Raw genomic sequence first — 16,620 nt, 5'->3', positions numbered from 1 at the left:
TAACCTCTCTGCTGTCTTTCTGTTTGTTTTTGTAAGTTAGCTGCTTAAATATGAAAGTCTGTGGTTATGCATGATTTCAGGCTGATACTTGATGGGTAGTTGTATTAATCTGATGGCTGTATTTATTCTACCTTTTCCAAGTAAAAATAACACATACTGGAAATGCTGGGGAAAGAACAGAGAAAGAGTTAGCCATTGTAAGGATGTTTTTCCACATAGCTTTTGTTTACTGGGAACTGATAAAAAATCTGGCAAATCTAAGCTTCAGTTAATTTTGAAAGCAAGCCCATACTTCATTTTTACTCTTTACTTTATACCCTCACTAATCTAGGTAATGAGGTAGAAATGGAGAGGGAAAGGCGAGAGGGTCTAACTTATTCCCTGTTGAAAGTATTAATTTTGGAAGATGGAGGAGAGGCTTGGAATTGTGTTGCTTTTTGTTTGGTTGTTTTTTTCCTTTCTTTCATGGAGCTTCTGCAGTAATGAGTCTGAGAGCTAACCAGGTTGCCTCTCCTGGATTTTATACATCTAGTCTCACATGATTTATTCTAAGCTTGAAGGAATGTTGCTACAAAGAAGTATAATATTTTATTTAGAACAGGCTGCCTCACAGTACAAGCTGTTCTACAGTATGTATGGAAACAGAGCAAGTAGGCCAGAACCATGGCACTGTAAGCTATAAAGTCAGACCTGAGCCACCTGGATGTGGCTGCTGCACTATTGGGTGAACTCAAGGGCCAAGTTGAAAGTTCATGAGAAATGGCTAAAAAATATGTCTTTTTTATAAGACATGAAGTGATAAAGAAATAAATAATCAATTTGTTGTACACTGAAAGCTCTTCTCAAGCATGAGACTACATTTTCATTTCACTTTTCATTTTTAGCTGACATATTACCTACTCAGTCCTCTTCTGGATCAAATACACTTTCCTCAAAAAAATAATAAGGTAAGCTTGTTAAGAATGGAAACATTGAAGATGGAGACAACATATAAAGGAATTAAAGTATTTAAGCATCTGGTTGCATTTCTGGAAGACTGCAGTATTTTGGGGTGTGGAGAACTTCTACTTTTTACTTCACATTTGAAAAACAATGTGCCCACTGAAGTTTTCACTACTGACCTGAACGGACTTAATTTTCTTTTTCTCTCAACATCTTTCAATGTTATAATAGAGCAGAACTAATTGAAATCGGTAGAAGTAATTATTGCCATAATTCCACATACAAAATATATGTATATGCATGCATGCCTCCTTTGCTGAATTTCTAGGATCTAGTTCTTTTTCAAAAAATCAGATATGGAACAAAAGACTTTGTTTTCAGGGACAAATATCAACAATGAATTGGAGATGCTTGATGCTATGATGTTGAGCTATGGTTTGATGGTATCTGTGGTAAAATGTGGCTTATTTATAGTAGTTGCCAGGTGACTGTTATCTACTGACAGATTTCAGTGCATAGACCTAAGTGGGTGGTGTTAGAAGTAACCTGCAATATGAGGTTTGGTAAGTGAGTTTCCTTGAATCCAAGTGCAGATTTACTTCTCAGTGATTCCTACAGACATTGTAAAACCCTCCTGAAGCTTCTTTGTTTCTGTCACAAATCTGTGAGATTATTTAGCATTTTAAAGAGGCAGTAATGGCCTTGGGTGAAGTGCTGGTGAGATTGTAGAACTGTAGACTTCAAAAACATTATTTAGCAGTTTGGGGGGAGCCTTTTTTGTGTTTGTCCTGCCTCCTCAATCCTGATTTGAAGCTTTTACTTGAGGCTCCTCCTTTGGATTCAATAAGCATTGTAATGTACTCAGGCTTGAAGGATCTTTTAGAGAGGAGTAAAATTCAGTGGGGTATGACTTCATGTCCAGCCTTTCCTTAGTTCTCCTAGTGATATACAGAAATGTAAAATGCTAATGTGTGATAGAGATTTGGAGAGGAAACCTTATTACCTGTGACAGTGTAGCTGAACTCAAGTCTTGCTCATTAGCTTCCTCAAGTGTGACATTTTGTTCCAAGATTTTCTTCTAAAGAGTGCTTGTAGTTGAACACAGCCTTGTCTTGAGCACACAGAAATGAAAATCCTCTGGGAAACTAAGTTCACACAGAACAGGCATCAGCTCAGGTAGTTCCTGCCAGTGACTGTATCGACTGGTGTAGGGTAAAGCCACCTCAGTGCAAACACAAAATGCATTTGAATTCCTTGAAACTAAAGTCTGAGGTGACATGTTCCCAGGAGCCTTTTCAGCAATGGAGCAGTTTCCAAGGGCATGTTGTGAGTTGGAGAAGTCTATGCACTGTATTTACTATAATTTTTAAGGTTAATCATAGAATCATAAAATGGCCTGATCTAAAAAGGATCTCAAAGATCGTCTAGATCATCAACCCCCCTGCTGTGTGCAGGGTCACCGCCCACCAGACCAGGCTGCCTAGAGCCACATCCAGCCTGGCCTTCAGGAATGGGGCATCCACAACCTCCTTGGGCAACCTGTTCCAGTGTGTCACCACCCTCTGAGTGAAAAACTTCCTCCTAATATCTAAACTAAACCTCCCCTGTCTCAGCTTAAGACCATTCCCCCTCGTCCTATCACTATCCACCCTCATAAACAGCCGTTCCTCCTCCTGTTTATAAGCTCCCATCAAGCATTGTTCAAATAAGTACACTGCAATTATGACTAGCAAAGATCCTCTGTTTTTATTGGGTTGTTAAATATATATATTATATAATAAGTATATATACTTGTATGTAGTTATATATTAAAATAATATATATTACAATATAAATAATATAATTAAACATACTTATGTCTTGAGCACGTATGTGCACATATATGCATTCTTGAGCACATATATACATTTTTTTAAGCAACTTTTATTCCATCTTCAAATATCAGTGCAAGTTGGAAAGTGCTGTTAGGTACATTTCAGAGTAAACAGTGCAATTTATATAGGATTTTAGTGAGAAGTTGATAGCTTGCAAACTAATAAGACAGCAAAAACTTCTGCACCCTGATGCTACCCTCTCCAAGTAATCTACAAGCAGGCATAACTCAAGATACCTGAAATCTCCCCTTAAGAAGTACTGGTGGAAGCAGGGGATCAAAGGCTAGGAGAGAGCTGAGAAGATCTTCTGCCCAACCTCCTGTTTGCAGCAGGCTCAGTTCTGAGGTCAGAACAGGCTGCTCAAGGCCTTGCCCTCTCTTCCAACATCTGTGGCCTCTGCTGATCCTGTTCCAGTTCATTGGTGTCCTTTGTGTTTTGTTGGCACCCAAAGTTAGAGGCAGTCCCTAAATGTGGTCCAGTGACCACTAAGTAGGGGAAGGCAGTTCCTTTCTTTGATTCACTGGCTGTGCTTCTCTTCATGCAGCCATGAGCACTGTTAGCTTACTTTGCATACTGCCGGCTCTTGGCAAGCTTGCTAGCCACCAGGACCACCTGAAACATTTCATGACATGGATATTTGTCCTCTTTTTAGTTCTAGCCATTGCATGTTGGTGCTTGGGGTAGAGAAGCATCAATAATTCCATCTCAAAAAAAAAAAAAAAAAAAAGGAGTCATATCCAAGGCAAAACACTTTTGGTGACATAGGACTTGAAACGTTGTATCTCACAAATAAATATTGCAGGCTTTTGAGGTCAGTGATGGGTAAGTGGCAATTCATGATGCTGCTGGAAACAAAACTTGCAGCCTAAAGTCAATGATATGATGACATATTGGTGATACTTGGTTCAGAAGAGCATCTTCTGCAACCACAACAACTAAAGCTGAAAATAAATTAATGTCCCTTTTCCTACACTTAAGATGCCTGTACAATTACTGCCTTCTACTTCAAACAATGTAATTCTCTTTTTTTCTTTTTGTTAGGAGGGAAACTTGAATGAACAGTAATCTATACATCCACATTAACAAAGTCATATATTCCGCCTGCTCATCTTAATTGTTCTCATGACATGTGTCTTCAGCACAGCTATTCCTTCTTTGCAATTAGAATATAAATCTTCATTTAGAAGGTTTATCAAGTATATTTAATACTTGAAATATGCCAGGTGGGTCACTGACTTGGAAAACAAACACTGTAAAGATTACCTTTTAATATATTTTATTCTGTATATATGGTGATTTACTCGAAATAACACATCTTTTCTTTTTTCCCTCAACTGAATTTGTAGCTGTCTTAAGGACAGACAGAGCAACCCCTCAGCTTCAGAGCAAGATGGGACTTTTAAGTCTTTCTCTACTTCCTTAAGCCCCCAGCCACTGTTAACCTTTCAGATAGATGCTTGTTTTGCTGTGCTGCTTGGAAGGTTGTAAATAGCCACAAGAGTCCAACTAGTTAGTTGGACTTGTGTAAGGAATTTGTATGTTGACAAAGAACTTGAAATAGTTTTGCTGTGTTCTCTGCCAAGAAGTTTTGCTGCTAGTTTTAGGAGTGGAAACTCCTGACTCTTTAAACTGGATAAAACCATTTACAGTAAACAGGTATTTGTGTATGTTATGGGAGGAGGAGTTTAATTTCTTATAAGTGATGTAAGTGAAACTGTACTGAGAAACTTGCTGAGAAACTTGAGCACATAGGAGATCCAAACCTGTGTCCTTGCCATGCCATTTCCCACCTATAGCCTCAGAATGCAAGTTGCAAGTGCAAACTTAATACATTCTGCCAAGAGGTTTTCAGTGGTGGGTCTGTGTGCTGTTGGTGTCAGGTGCTTATTGGGTACTAGTATCTTGTAAAACAGCTAACAAAATCAAACCTGATTGTGTTTAGACTTAGCCTAGCCATCTGACTGGAATTTAAAGGAAAACAACAACAACAACTTAAAGGCCATCTACAAATAGAGAAGAAAGAAATTGTCTTCCAGGTTTCTCAGTGAGCAAATGTCAGTCTCTATAGCTTAAAGTAGGAATGTTATTCTTAGGCTGTGGGTGAAAGTGCCAGCATGGCCCCTGGAGCGCTGGGTGGGTGCAGTGACCAGCAGCCTGTCCTCGCTGGGTGCCCGCCTGCTCTCCATGTTCAGATATGACTTCATGACAAAAGTATTGCTGCAGGAATCTACGTTTTGAGAAACTGGTCAAAACTCCCCAAATCCATAACCTGCGTGAACTTCTCAGTGAAGGGTAAACTGGCTAATTATTCTGTTTCTTTTTGCAAGCTCACAAATGTTCATTAATTCAGTTACTTTCACTTGCAGAATGTTTTTCTTCTATGTTTCCTTTACTACAAGTGGAACTTAAAAACCTTTCTTGTCTTCAAATATCCAACCTACTGAGGAAACTCTTCTAGTATCCTTTCCTTAAGAAGATAAGAGAGTTAAATCCCTTCCCCTGATCACAGATACTTTTTCTCCCCCTAAGCTCACCTAATTGTACTTAGACAATTGTCTGAAATCTGAAGGGAAAGATGCTCTAAAACAGTGTAGATATAGTCCAAAGCTATAGCTTTTTTTCTTATAACTCAGACGTTGTAACAACTTCGGGAGTAAAATACACCAGCCATTAATTTTACTTGAGATACTGTTTTCCTTTTTCTTTTTCTTTTTTTTTTTTCATTTTCAATTAAAAGGGATCTATTACATTTTAAGTGGAAAAAGGTTTATAGAAACTAGGAGTTGTGGCTCTCAAGATTTATGAATAATTGAAGTTACTCAGCCGTGAATTGTGGGAACATATATTTTTTAAGAATTTTAACATTGTTTCCTTCACGCACAAACAAAATCTTTACTGAACTCCACCTGCCAGAGTTCAAGGAGCATTTGGACAATGCTCTTAGCTGGGGAGACCTCACTGCGGCCTTCCAGTATTTGAAGGGAGCATACAAACAGGAGGTGGAACGGCTGTTTATGAGTGTGGATAGTGATAGGACAAAGGGGAATGGTTTTAAACTGAGACAGGGGAGGTTTAGGTTAGATATTAGGAGGAAGTTTTTCACTCAGAGTGTGGTGAAACACTGGAACAGGTTGCCCAAGGAGGTTGTGGATGCCCCATCCCTGGAGGCGTTCAAGGCCAGGCTGGATGTGGCTCTGGGCAGCCTGGTCTGGTGTCTGGCAACCCTGCACATAGCAGAGAGGTTGAAACTAGATGATCATTGTGGTCCTTTTCAACCCAGGCCATTCTATGATTCTATGACATAGGACTTGAATTTTGGGTGGTCCTGCGTGGAGCCAGAAGTTGGATTCAGTGGTGCTTGTGGGTCCCCTTCAGCTTGGGGTATTCTGTGGTTATAAGGCATCAGTGTAGGGTCTGTGTATTTTGTTTGCACTGAAAGTCTTGCCTCCAGGTCTTGAAAGCTTACTTGGTGTCAGGTGGAACATGATGGCTTTGGGCTTCAGTGAAGAAAGCTGTTCTTACCACTGTGTTAACCTGGCTGTGGGCTGGGTCCATGCTGTCAGGGACTGGCTGTAGAACTCAGTAAGGTGAACTTCTGTTACTCTCCACTCTGAAGAGCTTTAATGTGGGCTTTTGTGACATTAGGACTTTACTTCCAGAGTTTCTCTAGGACGTGAGGTAATGGCTTTAAGTTGCACCAGGGGAGGTTCAGGTTGGATATTAGGAAAAATTTCTTCTCAGAGAGAGTTATGAGGCATTGGCACAGGCTGCCCAGGGAGGTGGGGGAGTCACCGTCCCTGGAGGTGTTGAAGTGATGTGGAGATGTGGCACTGAGGGATGTGTTCAGTGACTGTGGTGGGGATGAGTTGATGGTTGGACAGATGATCTTAGTGGTTTTTCCAACCTTAATGATTCTATGATTCATTTTTGTTACTTTTTTCCTTTCCTTTTAACTAAATGGAGAATAATTTTTTTGGAATAAATCTAGGGGTGAGTTTTTAAAAAGGTTTAGAACAAACACTTTTAATACTTGTTATGACAGTTATGCTTTTTCTTTCCAACTGATATCTTTCCTGAGTGAAGGCAGAGGTTTATGAACAGCTGTGTTAGCTTCTTAAGAGCTGGTTTTTGAAACAGTCTAATTTTTAACAAGCATTCAAATCAAATCTATAATTGGCTGTAGCTGATAACTGTACTTGAAGGGAGAGTGCTTTGCAGCTCCCACCATGATGTAGTTGGATGAGACAGCCCTGGAGTACAGGCAAGCAATTTCTTTTCCCCTTGATCCTGCTGCTTTACTCTCACTTTGTTGTCAGCATGGACCTTGATCAGGAAGAAGAAGGAGCTGACCTTGGAGGCTGAGGCTCGCACACCCTTCAAGGAAGCGTTGATCTGACAACTCCTGGCACCTCTGGCATCTTCCTTACACGGCTGCCCTCATGGGTCAAATGCTGTGCTGAAGCTCCCTTTGTTCACCCTCCCTTTGATGCTAAAAAGCTGAGACTCAGCTGTGAGAATCTTTCACAAGCAGTATCTTTTAAACAGCAAATTATTAGACTGGAGAAGGGGAGCAAGTTACATCCCCTCCAGTTTTTGCCTGTCTCCTGTACTCCCTGTGCCCGCTGCCATCAAAGGTCTATCAAAAGCTGTAGCAGGAGGTGCTAGGAGCCTGCCTACTGCGATCATTGAAGAACTGGAGCTTGACGCCAGCTTCTCTCTGCCCTTGCAAGCAGGTGTCACTGCAGCCACCACCAATTACAGCTGTATTCAGGGGACAGCAACATGATTCAGCAAGTCAAAAACAATATAAATGAAGGAAGATTTCATAGTTCAGGGATTATATATTTTTAGTGAGTGGTATGAGATGCAATCCAACAAGATAGCTGCATTTTTGTGAACTTAAACACTGCTTCTGTTCCTGTCAACAGGCAATAGCATAGTGTAAAACTTGTGAAATGTTGAGAAAATAAGAACAAGGTAGGCTAAAACTTTTATCCCATCAATGCTGATAGGTCCTGCAAAAAAAAAATAAGTGTGTGTGTGTATATATATATATATATATATATATATAAGTTTCTTTCGACATAGATCTTTCCATTATGTGACAAAGAGACCAGATTTTGAAGGCTTTCAGATTCTCTTCAGTGTGCTGCATGAAGTGCTAAGGAAGAATTCTCTTAGATCACTTCTTAACAGCGTAGCCTTCATCCAAGCCTGCATGTGTGTTTTGTACTAATACAAAACTTGAAAATGTATTAACTTTAAAACTTAGATGAAGTTTTGCCAACTGTGCAGAACTGCACTCCTTTGTTTTCTGGCATTATTAAAAAAAAAAAAAAAAAAAAAAAAGTGTTATTGTGTTATTGTCATTTACAGGATATAAATAAAGTACAGTAACCTGGGAAGTCTGAATCTCTTCACATATGAGCATTATTTAAGTAATTCTTTACTGCACGTTTCCTAAATGTGACAGAGGTGATTGGGGAGAGGCTGCAGTGCATGGACAAGGTTACACTTACAGGCTGGTTGGCTTTTCTTGTGTTGTTATTATTTATTTATTAATTTATTTTACTTCAACTCTTCTTGTTCTTCTTCTCCACTTGAAAAAATAGGTAATTGCATTGAATACTAACTGTAACAGAGCAGGGCTCAGAATGAATGGTTAACCTTGTCAACTGTATCTATTTTAAGACATCGTATGTGTTACGTATGAAATTTACCCTGGGGAAGAAGGTAATTACCTGACATCTCTCACGTTGGATGATGGGACTTGATAGGTCGGATTGATGACTGGAATTGATCTTTGAAGATCTTTTTCAACCTAGATGATTCTGTGATTCTAAAAATTAATTCTACACCCTCTACTAGCTTTTAGCTTACAAGCTAAATGTCTCCAAGTACTGTTGTAAATTCTGGAGAGCAGAGGGCTTCTAACACCTGGGAGAGATGAATGTCTCTTGACACTGCCACTTGGAAGCTGCTGTGAACCCACAGGTGTTTGAAACAGCTTGAAGGAAAATCTGGATGTTCTTTGTGCTCTGATTAGAAGACTTGATTTTTCAGAAAATAAACATGAGTTGTGTGCTGGTCAAAATATGTGTTCACACTGAAGAGACAAATTATAATTTTTGTTTTTATTGATGTGATATTTCTTACAATTCTATTTCTACAGCACTGGTATCACCTGCAAAGAAGAGGTTATTGGTGATTATCAGTTGATTACAGCTTCTGTAACACAAACCACCATCATGAAACACTTCCTGAGGTAACTGTTCTTTATGTTTTTTCAAGTGTTAAGTGATGATAATAATTGTTTCCATGCTTCCACGAGTCAAGTGTTTTAGCTGTTATCAGCAATATGGAAAATGTGAACTATCATCTGAACTAGTTCAGATGAAATTTGCTTTCTGTTCACCTAGATTTCACTAAAGCTGTTTTAATTTAAATTTTGCCCTTCAACACTTTATAGAAACAACATGGGAAATGTCATGTGGGCTTGGATTGCTCCATACTAGTAGTGTACCTGTGGTGCTCATTGTGTCTGGTTTTGGCAACTTGGGATTTTGGAGAACTATTTGTGAAGTTGCAGAAGGGAGGATGCTTGATGAAGATATTCAAATACTTTTGAACCTGGTTCTGCTCCATTTGCTCTTGTGTATGACTTGCAATTGTTTTTCTGTAAACCAGCAGTAGTACAGGAGCACTGGCAAGCACTGGCTTTCACTACAGAAATATCATGCTGTCTTTGTTCTGCACTCAGTGGAGAGAGTTGAACGCTCCTAGAAGTTAATGCATATCAAGAGCTTAATTTGTGTATAAACCAAAGCAATCGTTTTCTGTCTGGGTGGGAGAAACCTTTCTCAAGAGGACAGAAACATATGCTTCTGTATAGAGCATCTGTCACTATGTTTTTCTTTCTTTTTAGACTGTTGATAGTACACGCTATGGATATCAGCATCATAACCTCCAGTCTGATAATCCATAATGACTGTTGTGAAGCCAGCCTTGCCCCAGGCATTTCTGTGGGATGCTTGATTTTGTTTCTTCAGGTTTTTTTTGAGTCAGCTGCAAAAAAGACCTAAGCAGAATGTGTTCAGGTTGAAAGTGTAAAGTGGTTATTTATTTGCTAACACCCACAAAAGACAGCTGAAATGTGAGCCATTAGGTTGAGCATTAGTGTGTTCCCTTTTGACCTTATCAGGGTGGTGAGAGGGTTGGTCGCTGCAGCTCTACAGGGCAGATTCTGGATTGTCCTCAGTCCTGAATGCTGATTCAGTGACCTGATGGTCTATAGCCATGCTGGAGCATTCCTTCTTTATCTTGCCAATGGTTGCTGTCTCAGTACTCCTGTAACTTTACCTTTCTTTCTCTGTACAGATTTGATTATTTATTTATTTTAAGCAGCATAACCTGAGGTTACAGATTTGTGCCATACGTGATCTAGGCAATGATCATTAATAAACAATCCTCTACCACCCTATGGCTGCATGGAAGCCTCCAACATGAAGTCACTGAGGGATTTACAACTTGTTCCCTCCAAGGCCTGGTATCTTTGGAGCATAATGTAATTTTGTTCCTGCCTTATGGAGAAGCTGAGCTGCTGATTACCTCCAAGCTGGCAGTTCTTTCCTGACTTCTCTGAACATTATATTTTCCTTTAAACTGCCCATTCTGCTCTCTTTTGGTTGTCCTGACCCCAGCAGAGGTTTTTTCATACAGGAGAACTCAGGCTGTTTTGATTACTTATGTTTCTCTGATGCTTCTGAAGAAACCAACTCCTTTTTTTTCATGGCATTTCTAAAGTGAATTCTAAAAGTTTTGAGAAGTCTTTATGTTGTTATCTTCTCTTAGTTAGCCATGGCATAGGTCATGAAAAGCAATTTCTTGTTTAATTAATTGTTATAGGACTTAATTATGAAACACTCTGTGTTCTGAATGTAGAACAGAAGGTGATGTTAACGGGGGATAGAACACAGCACCTCAAACAAGAAAACACTTGAAATGGGAAAACTATTCTGTTTACTTACAAGAATCTGGATTTTTCTGTATGTGAGATGAATCCTTTAACATTAGACTGATATGAGTGTTATACTGCTCAAATTTCTTATGTATTAAGAAGACACAAGGATGTTAAGAAATAAACTATGGTCGTTCTTCAAGAAGACTGCTTACTGGCAACAGCAAGTTCTGTTGCACAGTACTGCTACAGTTGCAGGCTTCTGTGATAATGAATAAAGCAGTTAAGTTTAGATCTGCAGGCAGATTTCTGTGCAAGATGTTGATATTTAGCCCTCCAGCTTGGAAATCAGCTGGGAAATAAAAAAGTTAACATATGTTGTTTGATATTTGGTAGTTTTTGTCTATCAGCAAGCTCCCTCAGCTGCTATGTAGGTCAGTTTGTCCTGAACTGCTTGTTAAGATCAAATGCAGTGTGCTGCTGGTGAGGACTGCTCAGTGTTAATGCTTTCCTAGGTGCACAAAATGGAGCAAGAATTGGACTAGTTGATGCTGATGGTATCTATAGTTTATGAAACTTCAATTTTCCTACGTGGACTTATCTGTGTCTCTTGTAAAGCAAGTACAGCTGTGAATGCAGCACTCCAGATGTCTCACCAAGTCTGAGCAGAGGAGAAGGATCCCTTTCCTACGTATCCACAAGTATATGAAGCTGTAAGGGCCTCACATGGAAGGGAATGTTGGCTACACTACCAAGACTGCAATTGCTCAGTTTGTACAAATAACACTTATATTTAAAGGAAGGCAGTAAGAAATTGTTTGCTTTATGCTATTGACATGGGTAAGCTCTTTTACATAAAGGTAATAAATCTTTTCCTACTGATATTTGTACGTCAGACAAGTATACAACATCACTTTAAAAACTGTGGCATACTGTTTTACTTCTGATGCATATATTTACTCAAGATGTGGGTTGGATAGTTTAGGGTTTTTTTTTGGAGGAACCTTTGATTGTGTTGTGTATTGCTTGTTTTGATTTTCTTTGTGTATGTTTTTCTGTTTGTTTGTTTGTCTGTTTTTTAAGACATCCTCTCAAAGGCAGTCTTTACCTGGTTCAAAATGACTTGACTATGAAGTTCCTTATCTTCTTTGGCAGTCACCATCACTGCTTAAACTGAAAAGTGAAATTGATAGTCTAAAAGTAGCTTAGAAATATTGCTCGTAATCTATGAACTCCAAATTCAGACACTGAATGAGGCATTAATTAAAAAGATGTGAGGAAAATGTGTCCTCTGGTGCCATGTAGTAAGATAGTCTTTGATAAACTGAAGTCCTAATGTGCTTGAACAATTGAAATGCAAAAAACTCAAAATGAGTCATAAATTGATTCAGTTGCTTATGCGTTCTGATTAGTCATTCTGAAATACTTCCTATGTTCCTGTCTGTCACAGAACTGTATTGCACATCTGCAAAGCCAAGAAGGGGATGTGCTTACTTATGCAAGTGGTAGCTGTTTTGACGTCTGGATATTTTATGAATATTTTCTAAGATTGTCATTTTTAGACATCAGTGTCTTTAAAGTAGCTGCAGTGTCTTTGCCTCTTCGTTTACTGTTTTTCAACAGCTGCTGCTTTCCAGTGGGAAAAACGTTTTTTACATCAACACTCCAGTAACTGGAATAACTATAAACCCAAGAGCTTTCACCAGTAATCTGCAGGACTCTTATCTTCCTGACAGTGTTTATACCTCTAGTCCAAGGCTATGTCTGAATGAAAGCAGCTGTTGCATGTTTCTTTTCTTTTGCAGCTTGCTCTTATCTGAATTATCCCTGAAGTTTAAAATATTATTTATTAAATAATAGAACTTTTCCTCAGAGAAATGTTTAATCCTTCCATGTTTTTTGTTTTTTGCTTTTTGTTTTTGTAAAGAGTTTTGAGGAGTCTCTTGGTGACACTTCCACACTTCCACCTTGATCGTAACTTACATTACAATTGTGTAACTTGGAGAACCACCTATGGCAGACATTTTAGCTTCTGTCTGTAAACCCTAAAAACTTCTGACAGCAAAAGAGTCAATGAGCACCAGCAATTTTAAGAACAAGTTCTGGTTTTTTTTTGGCGTTCCATCAGATGAAATGAAAATAAAGCCAGTAGAAAGCAAGAGAAGAGAGTGTGGAAAGCTGCTGTTAAAAAACTACTTTTATATGTTCTCTTGTTCCTATGGTGACTTGCTTTCATCTCTAAATGGGGAAATGAGTTTCAGTTGTCAAATCTGAAAAAGTACAGAACGTAAATTTCTTTTAGTTAATAGCATGCTTGTGTATGGCAGAAATGATGACTGGTAATTACTCCTTGGTTGAGCTTCTGTACCCAGTTTTGGTTGCACAAATAAGCCAAAAGATGGTCAGATTCTCACAGTGCTGTATCACTCGCTTAATCACTTATTGGTTCATCTTGTCCATGCACAGCTAAACAGTTTGTCTTCTTCTTGGGTCTTTATCCTGTTGTGCAACGCTTTCTTCACCAAACTATTTTTCAGGAAAAATAATTGCATAGGTACTTTTCCTATCCATAGAACCTAGAACAGGATTTGGTGTTGTGCCCAGTGACAGAACAAGGTACAATGGGCACAAGCTAAGACAAGAAGTCTGAACATGAGGAAGAATTTCTTTACTGTGAGGGTGACAGAGCACTGGAACAGGCTGCCCAGAGAGGTTGTGAAGTCTCCTTCCCTGCAGATACTCAAAACCCTCCTGGGTGCTTTCCTGTCCAATCTACTGTAGGGAACTTGCTTTAGCAGGGGATTGGATTAGGTGATCTCCAGAGGTCCCTTCTAACCCCTGTGATTTTGCAGTTTAGTTTTAGTTACATTTAGCTTTAGTTACATTTTCATTTTACCCAGGGTATTTATTCAGTTTGTTGCTAGCTCTGAATATACTAAAGTTCTGAAACTACCAGTGAAGGTGTTGGAAAGGAAGGGAAATTACACAGAATTGGAACTGATAAAATAGAATGTGTTTATCCATTTCAGAAATGTTTCACAGAAACTCTTGTCTATTTCCGCTTGTGTCAGTGGAGCACTGATTATAAACACTTGTTATTTAGACTGTTGTGATGGTGGCTTTAAGCATTGGATAGCACTTCATAAGTCTCTTCCAGGCATGCAAGGAAATGCATATTCATTTCTAAAGTCCAGTATACTTTTCCTCTGCATTGACATCAGAGTTCAGTGATGCCTTTTGAGTGCCAATCTGGCAGTTATGCCAAGCTGCATTGTGATTTCTCAGGAGCTAACAGGAAGCTTCTGACCTCCAAGCAACTGGTATCAATGACTAGGAATGTTTCATCTGACTTCTTGTGGGACAGTTGTCTTTCCTGTCGTATGGTATTCTCAACACAGGAACTGTCTGTTCTTTAGGCCTGCGTGCATTAGCGTGTTATCACGCAGTTTTTCAATTTTACCTGAGAGAACATTAATGTGAGCTCTTCTAAGGTACTTTTCATGTATAAACACAAACTGTAGACCTGTATTGTTGTATGCAGTATGGGAGGAGGAGGAGCTCAGGTCAGGGTGAGAAAGGGTAAAGTCTCTTAAGAGTCTCTTCCTTTCTGTAATGCTCCTGCACTTGAAGTTCACTTCAGGAACTGAAGCATAGTTGTGCAAACCCTTCTGAAAACTGTGAATAACTACACAGACTGGTAGGGAAGCACGCTGTTTTCCATGCCAAGAAAACCTTCAAGGCCAAGCAGGGGAAAAAAGCCAAAAAAAACACTGAGATTCAGTGGAGAGAAGGTCTAGAATTGCTCTAAAACAAACAAGTTAATGCACCACAGTAGTCAGACGTGGTTAAGGCAAGACTTCTGTGAGGGTTCTTTGTAGTATTCTGTGTCTTCTATTATAGCTACCACAGTGCTTCTGCTTTACTGAAGTGCAAAGCAGACAAAATAAAAGTTAACTCATTCACAAGTGTGCTTTATTACAGGACTTCTGCCAGCAAGAGTTCTGCTTTGTAAGGAACAGCTCCTTGAAAACAAGCTTGTGTTACTTTTTATGCTGTTCATGGTATAAACAGAAGATTTCAGCTGTTGTAATCTTGAGATGGATGAGTAGTAGAGAAATGAAGGTATCTTCAAAGGCAAACTTTATTCTATAAGTGACTATAAGTCAAAACTAGTGTTTGTCTGCTTTATTTGCTACAGCTGCTAAGTATGTTTTAGTGAATCACATGCAGTGTTTGTGCGTCGTAGTGACTTGCTGTAGTAGATACATTTTTATGTAGCTAATTTTTGTTCAGACCATAGCCAAAGCAAAATTTCAGTTCTAAATGTGATTGGAACCATGAAATATCACAGCTCGTCCCATTTAGAATTTTTCCTTTGATTTGTTAATATGCCATTGAATATAAAGGCAGCAACATATAATCAAAACTGTAATTCAAATGCACCTAACACATTCTGTTTTTCTTTCTATTGGGAATTTATCCACATCACACAATATGATAAGACAGAAAGTTCTGAACAATAAAGTGAGTTGTGATGTTTCTGCCCTAGAGGTAATTAAGTGCAGACATGAACTTTCTTACAGGAGTTTTGTTTTGATTTGGATTTTTAATGGGATTCATTTCCTTCATTAGAAGGAAATCTCATGTGGGCTGCTGCATGAAGTTAAGCAAAACTTTCCTCCTTTCCATATAAATGAGGTCTCTGGGTAAGGGACTGAAAGCAAAGAAGACTGAAAGGAGAATGAGTAGCTTAATCTCTGCTACAGATGTTTGATGAAAGCCCAGAACTTTGACGTTCTCCACCTTCCTTATGAAGGTTGATGTTGATTACTGCATGCATTTCTCTAGACCTTTAGCCTGAGCACAGAGCTGGGTCGTGCTGAGAAGGCTGAGGGATGGCTATACATGTTGTATTTTGATTCTTGGTGTGGGAGGACAGGCGTTAAGTCAACTCTTTGATACCAGACATCTACTCGAAGAACTGAAATGCATAGTGTGAAATTATAGCCTTGTTTTCAAGCCACTATGAGATGTTGCAGCTGAAGGTATCAGTTGACTCTGTGAGACTTATTCTTTAAATGTCTTACATTTCTGACTATTTGACAAATGATGGACTTATCTTCTGATAGCTGTTCTTGTTCTTAATATTGCATTGATTGCCTCCTGTGCAACAGTGTGTCTCACAACAGTGTGTTCTGGCTCATGTTGGGATGGGAGGACCCAAATATTTCCAGGTCAGCAGCTGAAACTTTTTTAACTGGCCCAAAACTTGATTCCAGTGTGGGAGTCTTTCTTCTTTCTTTGAGTTTCACTTCCTATCTTTATGCAACAGGAAGCCTCTGCTGCATAAAGACAAGGGGTTTTCCTATACACAGGCATTTAGGAGTGTTAAGTGAATTAACTAAAAGTGTGAAGATAAAGTGGATGCTTTTAAAGCATGCTAAATACTTGTGTGAATGCCGTCCATTTAGACATAAAATGGTTTTAGTTCCCTTTAGTTTAATCCCTGTTCAAAGGAGATTAAGCTAAAGTGAGCATAAAGCAGATTAAACTCCTGTGTGGACTATAACATGAGTTAATTTATCTTCCCTTTCCTGAATGTCCTTCTGCAGCATGCCCTTCAGATTGTGCTGTGAAACGATGGAGCTCCTTCAGATTGTGCTGTGAAACGATGGAGCTCTTTCAGCTTTATTAAAGCTGTACTGATTTAAGTATCTGGAATTTAGTATTTTCAGAATAACCAATGACTCCCCTGTAAAACATAGTAATTTGTCTTTTAACAGATAAATTTCCTTTGAAAGTGTCAAAAGTGTGTGGAACAGATAATAGGCTCATGATGAATGCACT

The 16,620-nt window shown here is 39.0% G+C and overlaps 1 protein-coding gene across 5 annotated transcripts in view; it reads left to right on the top strand.

The window, feature by feature from the left end:
* ELMOD1 (ELMO domain containing 1) overlaps nt 1–16,620 on the top strand; it is a 44,254-nt gene that overhangs the window by 8,759 nt on the left and 18,875 nt on the right. For 4 of the 5 annotated variants that reach the window (XM_048935440.1, XM_048935449.1, XM_048935424.1 and 1 more), the window contains one exon: nt 8,989–9,081. In XM_048935440.1, coding sequence (XP_048791397.1) covers nt 9,065–9,081 — 17 coding nt within the window. In that variant the 5' untranslated portion in view covers nt 8,989–9,064. Of the gene's footprint in view, nt 1–884; nt 948–8,988; nt 9,082–16,620 lie in introns of those variants that run through there. The other variant, XM_048935431.1, reaches the window with a different exon arrangement.

The sequence above is a fragment of the Lagopus muta genome, chromosome 1 (genome assembly GCF_023343835.1).
Source record: "Lagopus muta isolate bLagMut1 chromosome 1, bLagMut1 primary, whole genome shotgun sequence".
Classification (NCBI taxonomy): domain Eukaryota; kingdom Metazoa; phylum Chordata; class Aves; order Galliformes; family Phasianidae; genus Lagopus; species Lagopus muta.
The sequence above is the reverse complement of the archived record's forward strand: the minus strand, read 5'-3'. Positions and strand labels throughout refer to the sequence as shown.